At 40.1% G+C, this 20924-nt stretch overlaps 1 protein-coding gene across 6 annotated transcripts in view; it reads left to right on the forward strand.

Moving 5' to 3' along the window:
• LMBR1 (limb development membrane protein 1) overlaps positions 1-20924 on the forward strand; it is a 168019-nt gene that overhangs the window by 60251 nt on the left and 86844 nt on the right. For 5 of the 6 annotated variants that reach the window (XM_017860568.1, XM_017860571.1, XM_017860567.1 and 2 more), the window contains 3 exons: positions 15655-15781; positions 16271-16339; positions 17228-17292. The exons of the other annotated variant lie outside the window; for it this stretch is intronic. In XM_017860568.1, coding sequence (XP_017716057.1) covers positions 15655-15781; positions 16271-16339; positions 17228-17292 — 261 coding nt within the window. The remainder of the gene's footprint in view (positions 1-15654; positions 15782-16270; positions 16340-17227; positions 17293-20924) is intronic. 6 annotated transcript variants of the gene reach the window in all.

The raw sequence follows: 20924 nt of genomic DNA on the forward strand, positions 1-20924 counted from the left end.
GTTTGGTCTTAGAATTAAGTTTAAGGTACCGGTGAGATGTCTAATGAAAGATGACAGTTGGTATATGTGGTTCTTGGCCACAGCAGTAAGATTTGGACTAAAGATATAAACTTCAGAGTTGCTGGCTATTGGAAGAGAAGAGGCAAGATCACTTAGGTAAAAACTGAGCAATATATCTGTGAACCATCTTCATCAGAATCAACTGAGGTATCACTTTGGAGCTGATGCTCACGAGTTGGCAAGCCCCTTGGTGATTACGATGCAGGTTGACATTTGAGAAGCACTGATATGACATGTGAGAAGATGAACATCTGAGATTGGGCCATAGGAGAAAAGGGATTCAAGGTATTTTTTTATAGAATGAAAGAAATAGAAATGGAAAAAGAAGCTAAGGTATAGAGGAGGGAAGGTGAGGGACTCACAGACCCCACTCAGCTGTGTCCTGCTGAGGTAGAGGTAAAGTCAGTTGTAGTTGGAAGAAAGTAGAGGATGAGATTTTCGATCAAAAAGAAAGGAAAACATTTTTAAAAATGTTGTGAAAGGCTGGGCATGGTGACTCTCACGCCTGTAATCCCAGCACTTTGGGAGGCTGAGGCAGGCGGATCATGAGGTCAGGAGATTGAGACCAAGAGATGAGATTGAAACCCCATCTCTACTAAAAATACAAAAACAAAATTAGCCGGGCATGGTGGCGGGCGCCTGTAGTCCCAGCTGCTTGGAAGGCTGAGGCGGGAGAATGGCATGAACCCAGGAGGTGGAGCTTGCAGTGAGCCGAGATCGCGCCATTGCACTCCAGCCTGGGCGACAGGGAAGACTCCATTTCCAAACAAAAAAACAAGCAAACAAAAAAGTTGTGAAAATTGCTAAAGTCAGCTAGAGATCAGTATAAAGATTGCCAAGTAGCATTGAAGGCCCACTTTGGAATGTCGTAGTAAAACTTTCTCATGATTGTATAATACAAACTTTTTGACAGGGCTAGGAATCAAGGAGTAGGTGCCAGGGGATTGTTGAAGCTGATCTGGTGGAAGCGAAAGGTTCAAGGAGCTCTAGAATATTGTTGATGCTGGCTCATCATTAAAATTTACTCGTGAACCATGGGGTTGAGGCCAGGGAAAGGGAAGACTGATCGGAAGGATTGGGAGGGAACAAGGGGGTGAAGGTTCTGATGATGTGGAGGCAGAGCTAGGCTAGGGCACTGAGGGGACAGGAAAAGATAGGAAGTTGTAGACTAAGAGGGCAGTTTGAAAGTTGGAGTTCTTAGAGGTGAGCCTGAGAGATTTTGGAATAGGATTAATGCATGTGTGGGTGTCTACAGTAGAATGGGAATGAAGCTCATTGGAATTGAGGGGATGAGCCAGGATGTTACTTATGAGGACAGGGGATGTGATAAGAAGTACTTGTGAACCAGGTGCTCATATCATTGAGAAAGATGGAACTGCTGCTTATAGGTTTGTAGATGATAGGGAACAAAGTTGGGAAGAGGGTGATAGGATGGGATTAGAAGGTGGCATAAATTTAATTTAAAAACACAAATGATATGTGAACTCCCAAGCCTTGGAGATTTCAGAGACAAACATAATAATTTGAGTCATTATAATGAACCATTACTTTGTGTTTACTAAGCACCAGATAGTGTCCTAAGCATATATATAATGTATATAATTTACATATATAAAATATATATATATATATAAAACTCATATATATAACATACTCATTCGATCTTTATAACAACCCTATGAGGTAGGGGTGCTGTTAATATCCTCATTTCACACGGGAGGAAACTGAGGCACAGCAAAGGTTAGTAGTTTGCCCGAGGTTATACAGTGGTGGAACCAGGATTTGGACCCAAGCAATTTACTGCTGGCGTTGGGGCTCTTAACCAGCTTAGTATGCTGAAATCAGACATATTTTTTAAAAGCTTTTTTGAGTTCCAATCTCTTGGAAGTTACTTCTTTTAAGAAAAAATTAAAAATTAAAAACAACATTAGTTGGTACTCTTATTACATAAGTCATACACACCCACTCTAAAAAATTCAGATAAAACCAGAAAAGCGTAAAGTATAATGGAAGAATTATTCCCTATAATTGTAATTCTAGAGATAAGACTTAATTATACATATTCACATATTTTTTCTAAATGTATTTTTAAAAATAGGTCATTCTGTGCATGCAGTAAGATTATATTATGAACATTCCCCATGATTTAAGATATAATCTCTTATGCTATGGAAGTATAATAATTCATTCATCTGTTTTTTACAATTAGAGATGGAGGTTGTTTAGTTTGTAAGTGTATGTGTACATGTGTGATCTTTTAAAATATTTGGTAAAATTGTTTAGGAAGATCTTCATTCTTAATTTTTTTTGAGGCATAGTCTCGCTTTGTTGCCCAAGCTGGATTGCAGTGGCTTGATCTTGGCTCACTGCAACTTCCACCTTCCAGGTTCAAATGATTCTCCTGCCTCAGCCTCCTGAGTAGCTGGGATTATAGGTGCGTGCCACCACACCCAGCTAGTTTTTGTATTTTCAGTAGAGATGGGGTTACACCATGTTGGCCAGGCTGATCTTGAACTCCTGACCTCAAGTGATCCACCCACCTGGGCCTCCCAAAGTGCTGGGATTACAGGCGTGAGCCACCGTGCTTGTCTTCGTCACCCAGGTTATAAGCATAGTACCTGATGGATAGATAGATCCTTCCCCTTGTCCCACCCTCCACCTTCAAGTAGGCCCCAGTGTCTGTTGTTCCCTTCTTTGTGTCCATGTGTGCTCAGTGTTTAGCTCCCACTTATAGGGGAGAACATGCAGTGTTTGGATTTCTGTCCCTGCATTAGTTAGCTTAGGACAGTGGCCTCCAGCTCCATAGATGTTGCTGCAAAAGACACGATCTCATTCCTTTTTACTGAGATGGAGTCTTACTCTTGTCACCCAGGCTGGAATGCAGTGGCACAGTCGTGGCTCACTGCAACCTCTGCCTCCCAGGTTCAAGTGATTCTCCTGCCTTAACCTCCCGAGTAGCTGGGACTACAGGCACCCACAACCACACCCAGCTAATTTGTGTATTTTTAGTAAAGATGAAGTTTCACCATGTTGGCCAGACTGGTCCTGACCTCAGATGATCCGCCCACCTCAGCCTCCCAAAGCACTGGGATTACAGGCATGAGCCATCGCACCTGGCCGATCTCATTTATTTTTATGGCTGCATAGTATTCCATGGTGTATATGTACCACATTTTCTTTATTCAGTCTACCCTTAAGCATTTAGGTTTATTCCATGCCTTTGCTATTGTGAATAGTGCTGCAGTAAACATATGAGTGCATATATCTTTATGTTAGAATTATTTATATTCCTTTGAGTATATACCCAATAATGGGATTGCTGGATCAAATGGTAGTTCTGTTTTAAGTTCTTTAAGAAATCGCCACACTGCTTTCTACGTGGCTGAACTAATTTTTATTCCCACCAGCATTATATGAGGATTCCCTTTTCTCTGCAACCTCACCAGCATCTGTTTTTTTTTGACTTTTTGATAATAGCAATTCTGGCTGGTAGGAGGTGGTGTCTCTTTCTTTCTTCTCTCTCTCTCTCTTTTTTTTTTTTTTTGAGACGGAGTCTTACTCTGTTGCCCAGGCTGGAGTGCAATGGCACCATCTTGGTCCACTGCAAGCTCCGCCTCCTGGGTTCATGCCATTCTCCTGCCTCAGCTTCCCTAGTAGCTGGGACGACAGGCGCCTGCCACCATGCCCAGCTAATTTTTTTGTATTTTTTCAGTAGAGATGGGGTTTCACTGTGTTAGTCGGGATGGTCTCTATCTCCTGACCTCGTGACCCGCCTGCCTCTGCTTCCCAAGTACAGGCATGAGCCACCGTGCCCGGCTGAGGTGGTGTCTCGTTGTGATTTTGATTTGCATTTCTCTAATGATTAGTGTTGTTGCATTTTTTTCATGTGCTTGTTGACTGCGTGTATTTCTTTTTTTGAAAAGTGTCTCTTCCTGTTTTTGTCCACTTTTTAGTGTGGTTGTTTTTGCATATTAATGTGTTTAAGTTCCTTATAGATTCTGGATATTAGACCTTTGTCAGATGTATAGTTTGCAAATATTTTCTCCTTTTCTTTAGCTTGTTGTTTACTCTGTTGGTAGGTTTGTTTGTTTGTTTGCTTGTTTCTTGCTGTGCAGAAGCTGTTTAGTTTAATTTGGTCCCTTTTGTCAATTTTTGTTTTTGTTTTAGTTACTTTTGGTGTCTTCATCATGAAATCTTTGCCAGGGCCTCTGTCTAGAATGGTATTTCCTAGGTTTTTTCCCCAGGATTTTTAACAGTTTTAGGTTTTACATTTAAGTCTTTAATCCATCTTGAATCGATTTTTGTATATGGTGTAAGGAAGGGATCCAGTTTCAGTCTTCTGCTTATGGCTAGCTAGTTATCCCAGCACCATTTATTGAAGAGGGAGTCCTTTCTTGCTTGCTTGTTTTTGTCGACTTTGTTGACGATCAGATGGTTGTAGGTGTGTGGCTTTATTTCTGGGCTCTCTATTGATCTGTGTGTCCAATTGATCAATGTGTCTATTTTTATACCGGTACCATGCTCTTTTGGTTTACTGTAGCCTTGTAGTATAGTTTGAAGTTGGGTAGTGTGATGCCTCCAGTTTTGTTCTTCTTGCTTAGGATTGCTTTGACTATATGGGCTCTTTTGGTTCCATATGAATTTTAGAATAGTTTTTTAAAATTCTGTGAAGAACGTCATTGGTAGTTTGGTAGGAATGGCATTGAATCTCTAAATTGTTCTGGGCAGTATGGCCATTTTAGGAGTGATTCTTCCTATCCATGAACATGGAATGTTTTTGCATGTGTTTGTGTTATCTCTGATTTCCTTGAGCAATGTTTTGTAATTTTTGTTGTAGAGGCCTTTCACCTCCCTGACTAGCTGTATTTCTAGGTTTATTTTATTTTATTTTTTGTGGCCATTCTTGGATGTTATTGGTGTATAGAAGTGCTACTGATTTTTGTACATTGATATTATATCCTGAAACTTTGCTGGCATTGTTTGACAGATCCAGCAGCTTTCAGGCAGAGACTATGGGATTTTCTAGGTATAAAATTATATCGTTTACAAACAGATAATTTGACTTCCTCTCTTCCTATTTGAATGTTCCTGCCCTCCTCTCGCCTCCTCTCCTCTCTTCTCTTCTTTTCTTTTTTTGTTGCCCAGGCTGGAGTGCAGTGGCCTAATCTCGGCTTGCTGCAACCTCTGCCTCCTGGGTTCAAACTATTCTCCTGCCTCAGTCTCCCTAGTAGTTGGTACTACAGGTGCCCGCCACCACGCCCAGCTAACTTTTTTATTTTTAGTAGATGTGGGACTTCACCATCTTGGCCAGGCTAGTCTCAAACGCCTGACCTCAGGTGATGCACCCAGCTCGGCCTCCCAAAGTGTTGGGATTACAGATGTGAGCCACCACACCCAGCCTTTTATTTCTTTCTCTTGCCAGATTGCTCTGGCCAGGACTTCCCACTAATATGCTGAATAGGAGTGGTGAGAATGGGCATCCTTGTCTTGTTACGGTGTTCTCAAGGGGCTATGCTTCCAGCTTTTGCCTGTTCCGTATGATACTGGCTGTGGGTTTGTCAAAGATGGCTCTTATTATTTTGAGGTGTGTTCCTTTAAAGCCTAGTTTGTTGAGAGTTTTTAACATGAAGGGATGTTGAATTTTATAGAAGGCTTTTTCTGCATTTGTTGAGATGATCATGTGGTTCTTTTTTTTCACACTCTGTCACCCAGGCTGGAGTGCAGTGGCGTGATCTTGGCTCACTGCAACCTTTGCCTCCCAGGTTCAAGGGGTTCTCCTGCCTCTGCCTCCTGAGTAGCTGGGATTACAGGCGTGTGCTACCATGCCTGGCTAATTTTTGTATTTTTAGTAGAGATGGGGTTTCACCTTGGTCAGGCTGGTCTTGAACTCCTGACCTCGTGATCCACCTGCCTTAGCCTCCCAAAGTGCTGGGATTACAGGTGTGAGCCACCATGCCTGGCCAATCATGTGGTTTTTGTTTTTAGTTTTGTTTATGTGATGAATCACATTTATTGATTTGAGTGTGTTGAACCAACCTTGCATCCCAGGGATAAAGCTCTCTTGATCATGGTGGATTAGCTTTTTGATGTGCTGGTGGGTTTGGTTTGCTAGTATTTTGTTGAGGATTTTGCTTCTAAGTTTATCAAGAATACTGGTGTAAAGTTTTCTTTTTCTTTTTGTGTCTTAGCCAGGTTTTGGTATCAGAATGATGCTGGCCTCATAGAATGAGTTAGGGAGGCATCCTTCATTTTTAAAGTTTTGGAATAGTTTCAGCAGGAATGGTACCAGCTGTTCTTTAAATATTTGATAGGATTCGGTCATGAATTTGTCTGATCCTGAGCGTTTTCTAGTCAGTTGACTTTTTATTACAGATTCAGTTTCAGAACTCATTGTTCTTCTATTCAGTGTTTGAATTTCTTCCTGTTTCAGTCTTGGGAGGTTGTATGTTTCCCGGAATGTTTGTATGTTTATCCATTTCTTGTAAGTTTTCTAGTTTGTGTGCATAGAAGTGTTCGTAATAGTCCCCGATGGTTTTTTGTATTTCTGTGGGGTCAGTGGTAATGCCCTCTTTGTCATTTCTGATAGTGATTATTTGGATCTTCTTTTTGTCTTTATTAGTCTAGCTAGCAGTCTGTTTACCTTATTTGTTCTTTCAAAGAGTCAACTCCTGGTTTCATTGATCTTTCGTATGGTTTTTGTGTCTGTATTTCGTTCAGATCAGCTCTGATTTTGTTTCTTGTCTTCTGCTAGCTTTGGGCTTGGTTTGCTGTTGGTTTTCTGGTTCTTCAGGTCATTTGTTTTTCCATTTATTGACAGTTATACTTGGTATTCTTTTAAAATTTTATGTCTTGATTATATTTTTTCTTATTTCTAATGTGTTTTGCTACTTTATTTTCTTGATTTTCTAGCCAGACATTTATCAGAATTCTTTTGAATTCTGAATTCTTTGATTTATTTTTCCTACTTTTTAGCTCTTTTTTATTATACTTACTTTAATTTCCTGTTTTATTTTGTTTTATTTATTTGTTTCTGAGACAGGATTTCACTCTGTTGCCCAGGTTAGAGTGCACCAGTGCGATCATAGCTCACTGTAACCTCAAACTCCTGAGCTGAAGTGATCTTCCCACCTCAGCCTCCCGTGTAGCTGGGACTACAGGTGCGTGCTGCCATGCCCATCTCGTTTTAAAATTTTTATTAGAGATAAGGTCTTGCTATGTTGCCCAGGCTGGTCTTGAACTTCTGGGCTCAAATGATCCTCCTGCCTCGGCCTCTAAAGGTACTAGGATTGGAAGCATGAGCCATCGTGCCTGGCCTATTTCTTCCTATATTGTGATTTGCTAGGATTTATTTTGTTGCTTCTTTTACAAATTCTTGAGTTGAGTACTTTGTGTTTTTTCTTTCGTAATAAAACTCATTTATTTGAGCATCTGAATACAGATTTTCTGCACTTTATGTTTTATAAAGTGTTCTTGTTTTGTTACTTTTTAGATGGCCTGTGATTTCATTAGTGTATTTTAATTGAAGCCTTGTTGTTAATTTTTTGCATTCAGATATTTTGACTTATTCTCTGTTGTTAATGCAGTAGGTCTGATGAGGTTTATAATTTGATGTATTTTCTTGGGCAGGGTGGTGTACACTTGTAATCCCAGCTTCTCAGGGGGCTGAGATGGGAGGATCACTTGAGCCTAGGAGTTAGAGACCAGCCTGAGAAACATAGTGAGATCTCATCTTAAAAAAAAAGACATACTTTTTGTAGTTTAATTTCAAATTCATTCATTTATTTATTTTATTTTATTTATTTACTTTTTTTGAGACGGAGTCTCGCTCTGTCGCCCAGGCTGGAGTGCAACGACGCGATCACCACTCACTGCAAGCTCCGCCGCCTCCCGGGTTCACGCCATTCTCCTGCCTCATCCTCCCTAGAAGCTTGGACTACAGGCGCCCGCCACCACGCCCAGCTGATTTTTTTGTATTTTTAGTAGAGACAGGGTTTCACAGTGTTCGCCAGGATGGTCTTGATCTCCTGACCTCGTGATCCGCCCACCTCAGCCTCCCAAAGTGCTGGGATTACAGGCGTGAGCCACTGCGCCCGGCCTCAAATTCATTTTTGCAAATTTTCTTTAGTGATTATTTAGGTATATTCCCAATAAGGGATTACTTTAGGTTTATTAAATCAACCTTGTTAATTATTTTCAAATGCTATGTATCATTGTTAATATTTTTTCATTCTTGGGCAGTCACAGACTGATAGAGAGGTGTGTTAGGAGAGGCGGTCTGCGTGGGCCCTAAGCATTCTTGCGTTTTCTTTCTGGGTGTGCCAAGACTGTGAGGTCCTGACTGCTCTTTCCCTGGGCCATTTGTTAGGGTTGTGTATCTTCTGAGCAAACTTGAGGGATGAAGTGATGGCTCCCTCGGGGCCATAGAGCAGCCGGGCTTATTACCACGTGCTATGGAAACAGTGGATTCCCCATGCTCACTGTTCTTTCACTGCTGCACAGATCCGGCACATGTGCAACTTCCATCCATAAGACTTGGGAGCAGGGGAAGTGACATGCTGACACTCATGCTGCTTGCTATACCCAGAGTAATAAAATCCTTTGCTTCCGATCCAGGAGTCTTGTGTCTCCTGCTAGCATCCATGTAACAGCGACAGGCTAACTTATTGATTTGTAAGGATAGAACCGGACCCCAGACCTGACAGTTTTGGCAATGAGATTGGATGGTGAAGAGGAGGAACAAGGACCTTGCATTCCAGGTTTAGTGATAAGAAAAGACTCTTCAGATCTGGTGGTGTATATACTCAACTCAGTGGTGAGAGGGAGGTGGAGGAGGAAAGGCCCCTGGTGATTACATTGCTCCTACCTGTAATGAGTCTGAATGGTGCTTTGCCTGTCTCTCACTCCTCTCCTGTTGTAAGAGGAAGGAATGTTGGTATGACAGCAGGGCAGTAAGCCCCCAGCTCCAGTCAGAAGGCATTATTGGTGTGGCTGCTGAGTCACGGAGTCTCAGTCCTGAAATGAACGGTGTCTGCAGCGAGGGCCTTGCTATCCAATGTAGAGCTTGGAGTGGACGCAAACATCAGAAATTCATTTGATGAGTATTCGTGGGTGGCCCTCAAAGCAAAAGTGATGCAAAACCTTGCCTAATAGCATTGTGCACACATAGCGTGGTGATAGGGCTGAGGCTGTGGGTGGAGGAGTGGCTGAACATAGCAGAATTTCAGGGCGGAGCATGGCTGTCTGCACAAGGCAGAAAGAACAGATCTACAGGTCACAGTGCTAGCTGGATACTAGTAGGTACTTGGCAAAGGACATAACATGGGTACCCATCTACTGACCTTGGAGTAAGGGACCAAGGAGGATAAGTGCCTACCAGTTGCCCCCTTCCTACCTGCACTCCTCACACTCCCTACAGGAGATCATCTCCTGGCAGCTGTTGCTGTAGACCCTGAGTCAGGCACATATGGCACTCCTTGGTCAGCATTCCCAGAGTAGGAAAAACACTGAATTCAACCGATGAGATTTGGGCAAGACTCAAACCTTTTTAAAAAAAAACACAAATGGGTCTTGCCGTGTTGCTCAGGCTGGAGTGCAGTGGTATCATCATAGCTTACTGCAGCCTTGGACTCCTGGGCTCAAGCAATCCTTCTACCTTGGCCTCCTAAAGTGCTAGGATTACAGGTATGAACCACTGTGCCCAGCTAATTGTTAAACAGTTTTTTTTTTTTTTTTTTTCCCCGTAAAGGCTGAGTCTCACTGTGTTGGCTAGGTTGGTCTTGAACACCTGGCCTTAAGTGATCTTCCTACCTCAGCTTCCTAACGCACTGGGATTACAGGTGTGAGCTACTGAGCCTGGCGTCAGGTGACTTTTTGAGTAGGGTCTTTGGGCTTCTTCCGTTTGTGGTGTAGCTTGCACTGCTGACTGTATTAAATTGGTATTCATGTTTTACATGATCATACTATGCGTGCTTGGCCTCAGGGACTGTGCCCTCCCTTTGGCCCAATATAAACAGTATAGGGCCCCCAGGAGGAGAAGCTAATATCACAGCTTTTGTGAGAGACTTAGTAGCTCCCAAGTACTTAACGAGACCAATTCCTGAAATAGCAGTGCCTCTCCTGCCTGCCACTGCCTGCGAGCGGACAGTGAGAGGACGGCTGTGAATCTGCTGCTCGGCTCTTGTTGAAATGGATTGCCCAACCTGTGGGGCTTTGTGACTCTCTAGCCTGGCATCCCTCTTCTGGGGTGGAGCAGCTTAGATTCCATGCCCAGTAAAATGGAGAGGCTTAACAGGCCGCCTGGCCAAATAACAATGGTCTGTCCTAGAGCTCAACCTGCCTGGTCCTACCTGGCATCAGGGTTCTGTGTGAATAAGTGGCAGATATCTCCTGGGGGAAACCCTATTTCCTCATCCACTGCTGAAGCCAAACCACCCAGTTAGGCCCTCAGTCCCCTGAGGCCCTCTAATGTCGAGGCTGGGCTCTCTGACCTTCGGCTGCATCCGAAGCTGATGGTATTACTGAGGAGCAGCAGCCCATCAAAAAGGATGCATACTTAGGAATTTTTTATTTTTAAAATTTTACATGAATTTCTTATTAGTATCAAATTTGCATAAACATGTAGATGTAATGAATAAAGGTTTTCTATTTTATTTATTTATTTATTTAGTTTTTTGTTTTTTTGAGACCGAGTCTTGCTCTGTCACCCAGGCTGGAGCTTAGTGGCACAGTCTTGGCTCACTGCAGCTTCTGCCTCCCAGGTTCAAGCAATTCTCCTGTTTCAGCCTCCCAAGTAGCTGGGATTGCAGGTGCCCACCACTGGGCCCAGCTAATTTTTGTGTTTTTAGTAGAGATGGGCTTTCACCATGCTGGTCTTGAACTCCTGACCTCAAGTGATCCACCCGCCTCGGCCTCCCAAAGTGCTGGGATTACAGGTGTGAGCCACTGCACCCAGTCCGGTTTTCTATTTATTTAAATATTGTATGAAGAATAATGACAGTGAAGCCCTGTGTACTCATCAGTTAATCTAAGAACATAATAATATAGTGGATAGTAAATTTCATCAGTATAAAATGTCCTACTTTATCCCATTTAATGTTTTTTGTTTTGCATTCTTCTATATTTAAACCAGATTCCTGTTACGTTTTTTAAAATTAAACAATAATTTTAAATCATTTTCACTTTTAGTATCACTTTAGTTTTGGTAGGTCTTAGACAGTTAATTTTGGCTTTTGATCTAATTTGCATATGTAGTTATAGTAGATATATTTGGTTTTATCGTTTCCTGTTTTGTATTTTATATAATTTGTTATGGTTGTTAATATTTTGCTAAACTTGTTTTCTGTTTTTTACTATATTAACTATTACTTTTTTGTTCTATTTTCTAATATCTTAGTAATACTACTTTTGATACTAGTTACTATTACTGTTACTAGTTTTGTTATTTTGATACTAGTGAGATTAGTGGTAACAAGTTTTAATAGCATTATTTAACTTTAATCTCTACTGTCAATAAAAAGTGAAATACTATCATTTTAAATGACCCCTATTTAAAAGGAAATTTTTTCTTTAACTCTTTTTTTCTCATCTAAATGTCTACTTCTTTATGTATAAGATAATCAGAAATTATTATTAAATGACTTCTCTTTCAAAAATATCTTTTGGCATTGCATTTTAGTTTATAACTGTATATATCATTATTTATATTTCTCTTTATTTAGAAAAAAATTGTCATTGTTCACCAACATTTCCGTGCAGTCACCTCACAGTCCTTTGTGAAGGACCAGGTAGGATGGTGACGTGGGCTGCTGTACTCAGCAGAGCCCTGAGTTTGGGTCCCTCTCCTTCCTGAAGTTCCCCTGCACGCTCAGGGGTCTCTGTACGGCTTTTACTCCCCTGAAGGACAGGGAGACCCCCGCTTTACCCCGTCATCTTTTTTCCTAAGCATCTGAGGTCCGAGTTGGGGGAGGACAGATGAAGGAACATGGCAAAAGTGACTGGCCTACATCGCAAGGCGCCTTTCTTTTTGAGCGGCAAGTGGCTACTCATGGCTCAACCATATTTGTAATGACATCAGTTTAGGCATAGGTCTATAGCCTCATTCCTGACACTGTTTATTCAGCTCTAGGACTCCTTGATTGAGCAGCTGTACCCACAGTGTCTTTTAGCTGGTGTTGCCGGGCTCGCTTTCAACACCATCAGGATGACATTCCTTCCTGCTTCCGCTCAGAGGAGAGGGAGTAACAACCTAGCCAGCAGTGGACTCAGCCTCACTACCTACCTCAGCCTGCAGACTATCGCCAGCAGCTAGCACTGCTCGGGGTCCCTGCTCCTCCTGCTTGCCCACCACTTGGGTGCGCGCACTCACTACTGTTAATAGATCCCAGGAGTCTTCTCATATCCCTTAAGCCAATCTGCATGGGCCCCTCTCTTTTCCAGAAAGCCGTCTGTTAGTCTTCTATCCTTGTCACCAAAAACCATCAAGAACTGTGAAGGGTCTGAGATTTTATTCTGCTTGCAAAGTAACAAGTTAGTCTCCCAGTTTCATGGATGGTGGTTGTAAACGTGAGATGTCTGGGTCGGAGGCAAAGGACTTGGTTATGCGCAGCACATAACCAAGTACACAAGCTTCCTTTTGGTGCCAGTTCCCCTTGACCCCAAGCCCCACAGTGGACCTGTATCACACTTAGGGAACTCACCATATTTATATCGGGCTGCAAGCAACTCTGTCTAACCTTTGCTTGGAGGTGAACATTGTGCTACCAGACAGTAAACAAACCTGTCCTTTGCTTCAGAGATACACTATCTCTAAATCCCAAGGCCATCTGCTGTACAAACCTTAAGAAGGCAGTTCCAAATAAGGTCTGTCCCTGCCTCTGCTTTTGGGATGCACAGAAATGTGAGAGACCCATGGAACATTGTCTCCCAGCACATAGGCACATATTTGAAGAAAACAAGTTTAATTGCTAAGAAATAGTTCTTACCAAAATATCAGAGGAAGTCTATAAATTTTAAGGTGATTGATTTCCCAACATTGGTTATCATCCTAAAAATTATACTTATAGTGTTATAATTATTTAACATGACAATTATAACTTCTTTTGGACAGTGGGTTTTAAACGGTTCCAAGGAGCTACCACTGTGTAGTTCCTATATTGTAACACTTCTGATGCTGTTGCACTGTTTAATTCATATATATTACAGGTATAATGCATACGTGACTTGTTTTGGGAGCCCCACTCTTTAGTTCATGTATTTCTTAGGGGCTGGTTGGAGGCAGGGAAAGACAGAATTGAGAGAGTGTAACACAAACACTAGAACAACTCTGCATAAATGTGCAAGATATAATTTTATCTCCTTTTGTCTGTTTATTGATAGGCTTTCCACAAAATATTTAATGTGTAATAAAAGGATTTTAGAGAGAAAAGGAGGGGAGGGGAAAGAAAGGAAGCGAGAAGTCACTGTTAAAGGTGGTAGATTATGTTTTGGCATCTGTATTAGTCTGTTATCTGTCTCACACTGCTATGAAAATACCTGNTAATGCATACGTGACTTGTTTTGGGAGCCCCACTCTTTAGTTCATGTATTTCTTAGGGGCTGGTTGGAGGCAGGGAAAGACAGAATTGAGAGAGTGTAACACAAACACTAGAACAACTCTGCATAAATGTGCAAGATATAATTTTATCTCCTTTTGTCTGTTTATTGATAGGCTTTCCACAAAATATTTAATGTGTAATAAAAAGGATTTTAGAGAGAAAAGGAGGGGAGGGGAAAGAAAGGAAGCGAGAAGTCACTGTTAAAGGTGGTAGATTATGTTTTGGCATCTGTATTAGTCTGTTATCTGTCTCACACTGCTATGAAAAATACCTGAGACTGGGTAATTTATAAAGAAAAGAGATTTAATTCACTCTCAGTTCCACATGGCTGGGGAGGCCTCAGGAAACTTGCGATCACGGCAGAAGGCACCTCTTCACAGGGTGGCCGGAGAGAGAATGAGTGCCAGCAGGGGACATGCCAGACGCTTATAAAACCATCAGATCTCGTGAGAACTCACTCACTATCATGAGAACAGCGTGGGGGAAACTGCCCCCATGATTCAGTTACCTCCCGTTGCGTCCTTCCCACGACACATGGGGATTATGGGGATTACAATTCAAGATGAGATTTGGGTGGGGACACAGCCAAACCGTATCAGCATCTTGAATAGTTTGAAAGTTGTGAAGTGGAAGTTCAAAGGACTCTTCAGCAAAGTAGTAGTGTGTTTTGTTGTAGTGTGTTTTGTTGTAGTGTGTTTTGTTGTAGTGTGTTTTGTGACTATTCCCATTTCATCTCCTGTGATTAATAGCTACTTACTATGAGATCTCATGTGTTAAATACCAGCCCAATTCATTCTGGTTCACTGGCCTCCCGTGCTATGAACACTTAAGGTGAGCCGACTCTCAGATTTGAGGAAGTGTTTTAAACTTGCCAAGTGCAGCCCTGTGGCAAGTCTGCGATGTTGTTGAAGGACTAGCAAGAAAAAGCCACTTCACCTCAGAGGTCATCATTTAGGGCTAGGTATACTTCTCCATGCCGTTAGGACGTTTTCTTTCCTTTCTGTTGAATTTGAAGAACTGGGGTGCCTATTCCTGCAATTCAGAAATTAGAAAGTAATACTTAGGACAAAATTGAAATAAGTGTATGTTTTGGAATTTTATAACTCATTTTTATGTTAAATGTGGAATGAGATGACATGATTTATTGAGAAATATGGATGTATTTATAATTTTGTTGGTTGTGTTAGATAATTGTAGGTTAGTGCATTGCAGTGCAAAATATCAACATGAACCTTTAACTTATAGCTGCAGATTCAATCATTTGGTGACTTTTTGGGGAGTAAAAGAAGTTTATTTTTTTGTCTTACCTTGCAGTTTTAAGTTTTAAAAGTCTGGCCTTTAGTTTGGTCCTGAGGTCAGAATTTGTTTTACATTTAAAACAAAATTGTGCATAATGATTATATTATTGTATTCTTGTCTCATGGATTAATGAGAGTTCTATAGAATGTGAAGAAAAGCATCATATAGAATTGGTAAAAGCAGTATCTCTAGAGTTTATAATGCTGGGTTACAATGACAGTTCTTCAGCGGCACAGTAGAGGGCTCTGGAGGCTGTGAGGAGCGCCAGAGTCCATGCTAGACAGAGCCCGCACTCTCCAGCAGCTCGGAGCATTGTGGCACCCCAAGTTCAGTGCTCACTCAACTGTCTGGCTCTATGCCATAATTAGCCTTCTCTTCCCTTGATTAGAGTCACAGATAGAAATTCATTAATCTGCTTTGTTAGTGGAAAGTGTTAGGAAAGTAATTAATCGTTAAAAATGGCTCTGCAGATGTTTTTTATGAAGTTTTCTTTTGTTTTATCCAAGCTTGATAATATTTTCCATAATTTTGAAAAGTCAGTCTAAACATTGTAAACTATAGGTACTTAGTGTATTTTTCCTGTTCATAAATATAAATTTCTTCTCCTTCCAAGGGATTATTTTATGCTTTCATATAGGCAGAAACCTTATTATTCATGAAGTGAAGTAAAATACTAAAATTATATTTCTACTATATTTTTCAGGGAATCCGGGCCCGCATTTTAGAGACTCTGGTCATGCTTCTTCTTCTTGCATTACTCATTCTTGGGATAGTGTGGGTAGCTTCAGCACTCATTGACAATGATGCTGCAAGCATGGAATCTTTATATGGTATGGATTTCCTTGTTTTAGCCAGTTTCTTTACTGGAAACTAGAGTTTGGGTTATAATTACACAGTCAATTTTAAAAACATTTAAATAATTCTTTGTATAGTTAACAAAGATGTTTGATGTTAATTTACAGAATTAAGAAATCTTTAGGTATCTTTATCTAAAATGAAGTTTTATTTCTTTTATATGTGAAGAATAAGTAAGCAGCTTTTCAGATTTTTTGTTGTTGTTGTTAATTGGTTTCTGTTCTTCAAATTCCGTGGAGACTTTTTTCTCCCTCCAAACAGGTTTTGCTAAAGGGTTACTTCTTGGTTTTCTATTTTAGATCTTTTTATTGTACAGTTTAGAAATTATATGGCTTAAACTCAAACAGGCAGTTAAAATGTTTATGTGAGGTGTAGTCAGCCTCTATCTTATCGTAAGATAGATTGATTGTATCTTAATGTGCAATATTTTGGATTTGTTAAAATATATTTACTTTTTTTAATAGATCTCTGGGAGTTCTATCTACCCTATTTATATTCCTGTATATCATTGATGGGATGTTTGTTACTTCTCTGTAAGTATTTTTCAGACTTAATAGAAAAGTAGAGTTGTCCTTATTCTGGAAAATTCAGGGAAGTTTTCTGATGAGATTTCTTAACTATTTGGAGATTTTTTTGAGTTCGCCTTAACTATTTTTATTCAAATAAATTTTGATAAATGGAAACTTTGAAATAATAAGATGCTTGTATTGTTCTCTAAGGAAAGCCTCTTCTACCGGGTTGTAGAGTGAGACAGATGGACACACACACACACACAGTCACGCACTTTCACTCACACACTCATACACAGTCATACTTACATACACTGACACACAAACCATATGCACACTCATACACACATGCCATACCCTCATCCCCGTACCTGTCATAATGCTAGATTCTACTTTTAAATGGAAATGGTAGAATTATTATGATAAGTTCATGGTTTTTTAAAAGTTTGTTTTGTTTTACTTGAAGCATCACAGACTATATCAGGGATATTATAAGTAGATAAATGTAGTTGAAAGGACTTAAGACTATGGTTGTCACCTTTAGATATTCTGGTTTGTTTCTCAGTCCTATTAATACTTGAAATTTAACCTGTTCTTTGCTCATTTTTCTTAATTTAACCAAAAGTATTTTTAATTATTCAACTGCTAGAATCTTGAATATTATTCTAAGCCTTTTTTTTGTTGTCACATATCTTTCAGAGCTAATTATACCTATCCTTCTCACATGCCCCCTCTAGCTTCTTTATCGATGATGGTGAAGAGTCCTCTGACAAAACACTAGAATCTCAGTTGGAGAGAAGAATGTTCTTAAAACGATAATCTTTGAATTTCCCTTATTTTTACGTTCTAGTTGTTTATCTCTCCAAGCTCTCTAATGTCGCTTTCTGTCTTTTGGTGATCTTATTTCTGCAGTGTGTACACCAGTTGGCCTTTCTCGTATGTTCACAGTGATGGGTCAGTTGCTAGTGAAGCCAACAGTAAGTATTTAATTATAAATCATTTTGTTTATTAAATAAATATGTTACATTTGAGCACCTTTTAGATTGTGAGCTAGCACTTAGAAATAGAAGAAGAATATTTTTTGTACATTTATCACTCAAATTGTTGTTTTATTAAGTTTTTTTTTTTAATAGAACTTTGGTTAAATTTCCAATCTTTGGAAACCAAATTTGGTTTTGCTTTTAAAGTACTACCTATAGGCGCACAGGTAAAAATTCCTCTAGCAAATTTTAGGACAAAATTTACAAATATTTACAGGTATTTTAGGTGTCCATTGCCTAACATCAAAAGTACTTTGATTATGTTTCAAAATTTACATGTATACTTTAATTTACAAAACGGTTATATTTCTGAAAATTTGCCCGCATATTATGTCTCAATTAATTGAACCACACTTTGCCTTTAATCTTAGAAACACTATATATTAGTTTTTAAATGATTTTCAGTTGGTAGTAATTCTAATGATTTGTCGCTTTATTTGGTCTCTATTTTGTCAGATATTTAATTACATAAAAATGATTTCTTAGCTGCACCTAGGAAATTTGTCACTTATTTTCATGGATCCTCATTGCCTGTGAACTCAGGTGTAAACTACTTACGTGTTACAAAGCCTTTCACAGCCTGGTCCACGCTAAGTTTTCCTCTAGCTGTCCCTCTGTTTACTGTCACTCTAGCTCATGAGCGAACTTGCTGTGCTCTGAATAGGCTCTGTGCATTCTGTCTCCAGGACTGTCTCTTTCCCGCCAAAGCCTCTTACCTGCTCCAGCCACCTAGCAGCCTCCTACGGCCTCGCTCAAATATCACCTCCGCTGTCTGCGTAGCTTTGAACCTTGCCTTGCTTCTTCAAGGACAAATAATTAAACTCCTTTCTTTGCCTTTCTCATGTTCCCTTTTGTTTCTGTCTCACTAGTAATACTTACTATATCGTTATAGTTATGTGTTTGTATTCCTTGTCATGATGCATTTAGGGAAAATACTGAGGAAGTGTTATAGGGGCTATACTTCTAATAAATACTTGCTTAATTTAAAAAATCATAATATTTTTATATTTTAAAGATAAAGTTTAAGTTTTATTTATAAAAAATGCATAAATACATTTTACAAAAAGTATATAAATGTTGTATACATACTTGTGTGCCACACACGTGCTGTCAAGTCATGGAATTCCTTTCCCTTGTAAGGAGGTTCTGTGACACTGCATTCCTGCATTCATTTAGTTCTTTCCTACGTTTGTTTTTTTTTTTTTTCCTTCCTACATTTGTTGTTGTTGTGTGTTTGTTTGTTTGGTCTTCTTTCTCCTTTTCTGCTTCCTGACCCCTAACTATAGGCAAATGTTTAAAGTTCTATCATTGGTCAAAAGTTCTATTAATGCTCTGCTCCTAAACCATCTTGCCATTTCCACATCACTTTTAAATGCCTAATTCTAATGAGGAAAAGACAATGGAAACAAATTATAGTACATTTTAAGTGCTATAATTGAATAAACCATGCAGCTGAAAACTCAACGTATATAAAATGAAACTACTTACTTAGCTCCCTTCCCCAAGCTAATTTTTCTCCTTGTCTCTTATTAATGTTAAATATAGTGAACCCCAAGTTTCTCTTCAAAGAATCAGTATGTCAGTATGTTCAGCTCCCCTCTTCTTTGATTCTCCGTTTTAAAGTTTAAATTCCTGGGTCTGTTTTCCCCCTTGCCTCTAGTTTCAGTAAACAACTTTCCCACCAGTCCTTATCAGTAGTTCACATCTGTTCCCTGGTCACCTGCTCCGTCCTGACTCACCCCGGTCACCTTCTTTGACCTGAGTCACTCCTGGTCACCTCCTCTGACCTAAGTCACCTTTAATTACCTGTTCCTAACCGTCCTTCCCACCAGACTAGTCACCCCACCACTCTGGCTCATACCCCTGCTCTCTTTAAGATAGCCAGTCGGAATTAGCTTAGACTGTGTGTTCCAACCCTAGCCAATAGGGGAACGACACAGCAGTAGGGCCCCGTATCAGGAATAAGAACTCCTTCCTCTCCCCTGTCCAGGTGTGCTCTCGCCATTACTCCATTTGTGAGTCTCACCCTTCTGTAGAAATAAAAATTGCCTTGCTGACAAAATTAATGTTTGGGTGCTATTTCTTTGTGGCACCGGGGAACAAGCGTTTTGCATTTCTAACATTAACAGTGTCCTCAGAGTCTTATCTTTGTTTCTTTTCTTGTTGATAACATTCAATAATAAAGATTATTTATTGAGTAATTGAGTGTCTTGTATATGCTAGCAATAAACACTGTATTTTACACACATAATTTCATTTTATCCTGATGACAAACCTGTAAGTTAGATAGTGGTATTCTTATTTTATGGCTAAACTAGTGCCATTTTGGGAAGATTAAGTAGCTTGTACAAGATCAGAGATCTATGACGGGGCAGAATGTGAACCCAAGAGGCTGGTTTCAGACCAGAGGCTGCTCTGCCATTCTATTTGGCTGTAAGCTCCAGCACTGTAAAACCGCTTTCTTGGTGAGTGGACTTTGTACCCCTCCACTTCTGTGTTTTGCTTACAGTTTCCTCTGATTGAAATGCCTTTCTTTTGGTAATTTAAGCTGTCAGATAAGATTCTACTATGCTACCACCATCAAAAACACTGGCCAAAACTTTTTTCTCTCCATCTGGGAGTAATTTTTCTTCCTTTGAACTTTTGTAATGTTTTATTTAAGCCATCATTATGACTTTCACAAATCTTCTAATTATTTTTTTTAATTCATCTGATCTCTTCTGCTACACTAGAATATAAGCTGTTTGAGGTCAAGGACTATGTCTTACCCATATTTAAGCCCCCATTAGCCCATAGTAGTTGAGTATAGGCTTTGAAGGCACGTAACATTTCTTTGGTAACCCTGTTTCTCGGAATATAAAATGGAGGTGAGAACAATCTGTTTTTCATAAGAGTGTTGTAGAAATCAAGGAGGATGGTGCTCATAAGCACTTAACAGAAATATATGTGTGTTGTTCACATTGCCACTGCATCAGTCTATTATGCATTGGTATAAACCTGAGACTGAGTAGTTTACAAGGAAAAGAGGTTTATTTGGCTTATGGTTCCGCACGCTGTACAAGAAGCATGGCACTGGGACCTGCCTCTGGCTAGTGCTTCAGGAAGCTTCCGATCATGGCGAGAGTTGAACGAGGAGCATTTGTGTCACAGGGCAAGAGAGGGAACAGGCGAGAGAGAGGTCCACACTCCTTTAAACAACCTGCTGTCGTGTGAACAAATAGAGCAAGAACTCAGTTATTACTGTATGGTCAGCACCAAATCGGTTATTCATGAGCGATCCACCTCCATGACCCAAATACCCCCCTGGTCCCACCTCCAATACAGGGGATTAGATTTCAACGTGAGGTTTGGAAGGGACAAATAGCCAAACTACATCAGTCACGCATTCACCTAAGACATACCAGTGGTGATAAGTAATTCTTGGATGATTTGCGTAAGAAAGATAAAAATCATTTTGTATGCATTAGACCTTAAGTAAAAAATGTCAATTCTGATCCAGATAGTAGAAAGTGAAGAGAAGTGTTGATGGGAAAGGAGCTTCGGATGATGGCCCCCAAGGACCTGGTCCC

This window comes from Rhinopithecus bieti, unplaced genomic scaffold (assembly GCF_001698545.2).
Source record: "Rhinopithecus bieti isolate Rb0 unplaced genomic scaffold, ASM169854v2 scaffold_50877, whole genome shotgun sequence".
NCBI classification, from domain to species: Eukaryota; Metazoa; Chordata; class Mammalia; order Primates; family Cercopithecidae; genus Rhinopithecus; species Rhinopithecus bieti.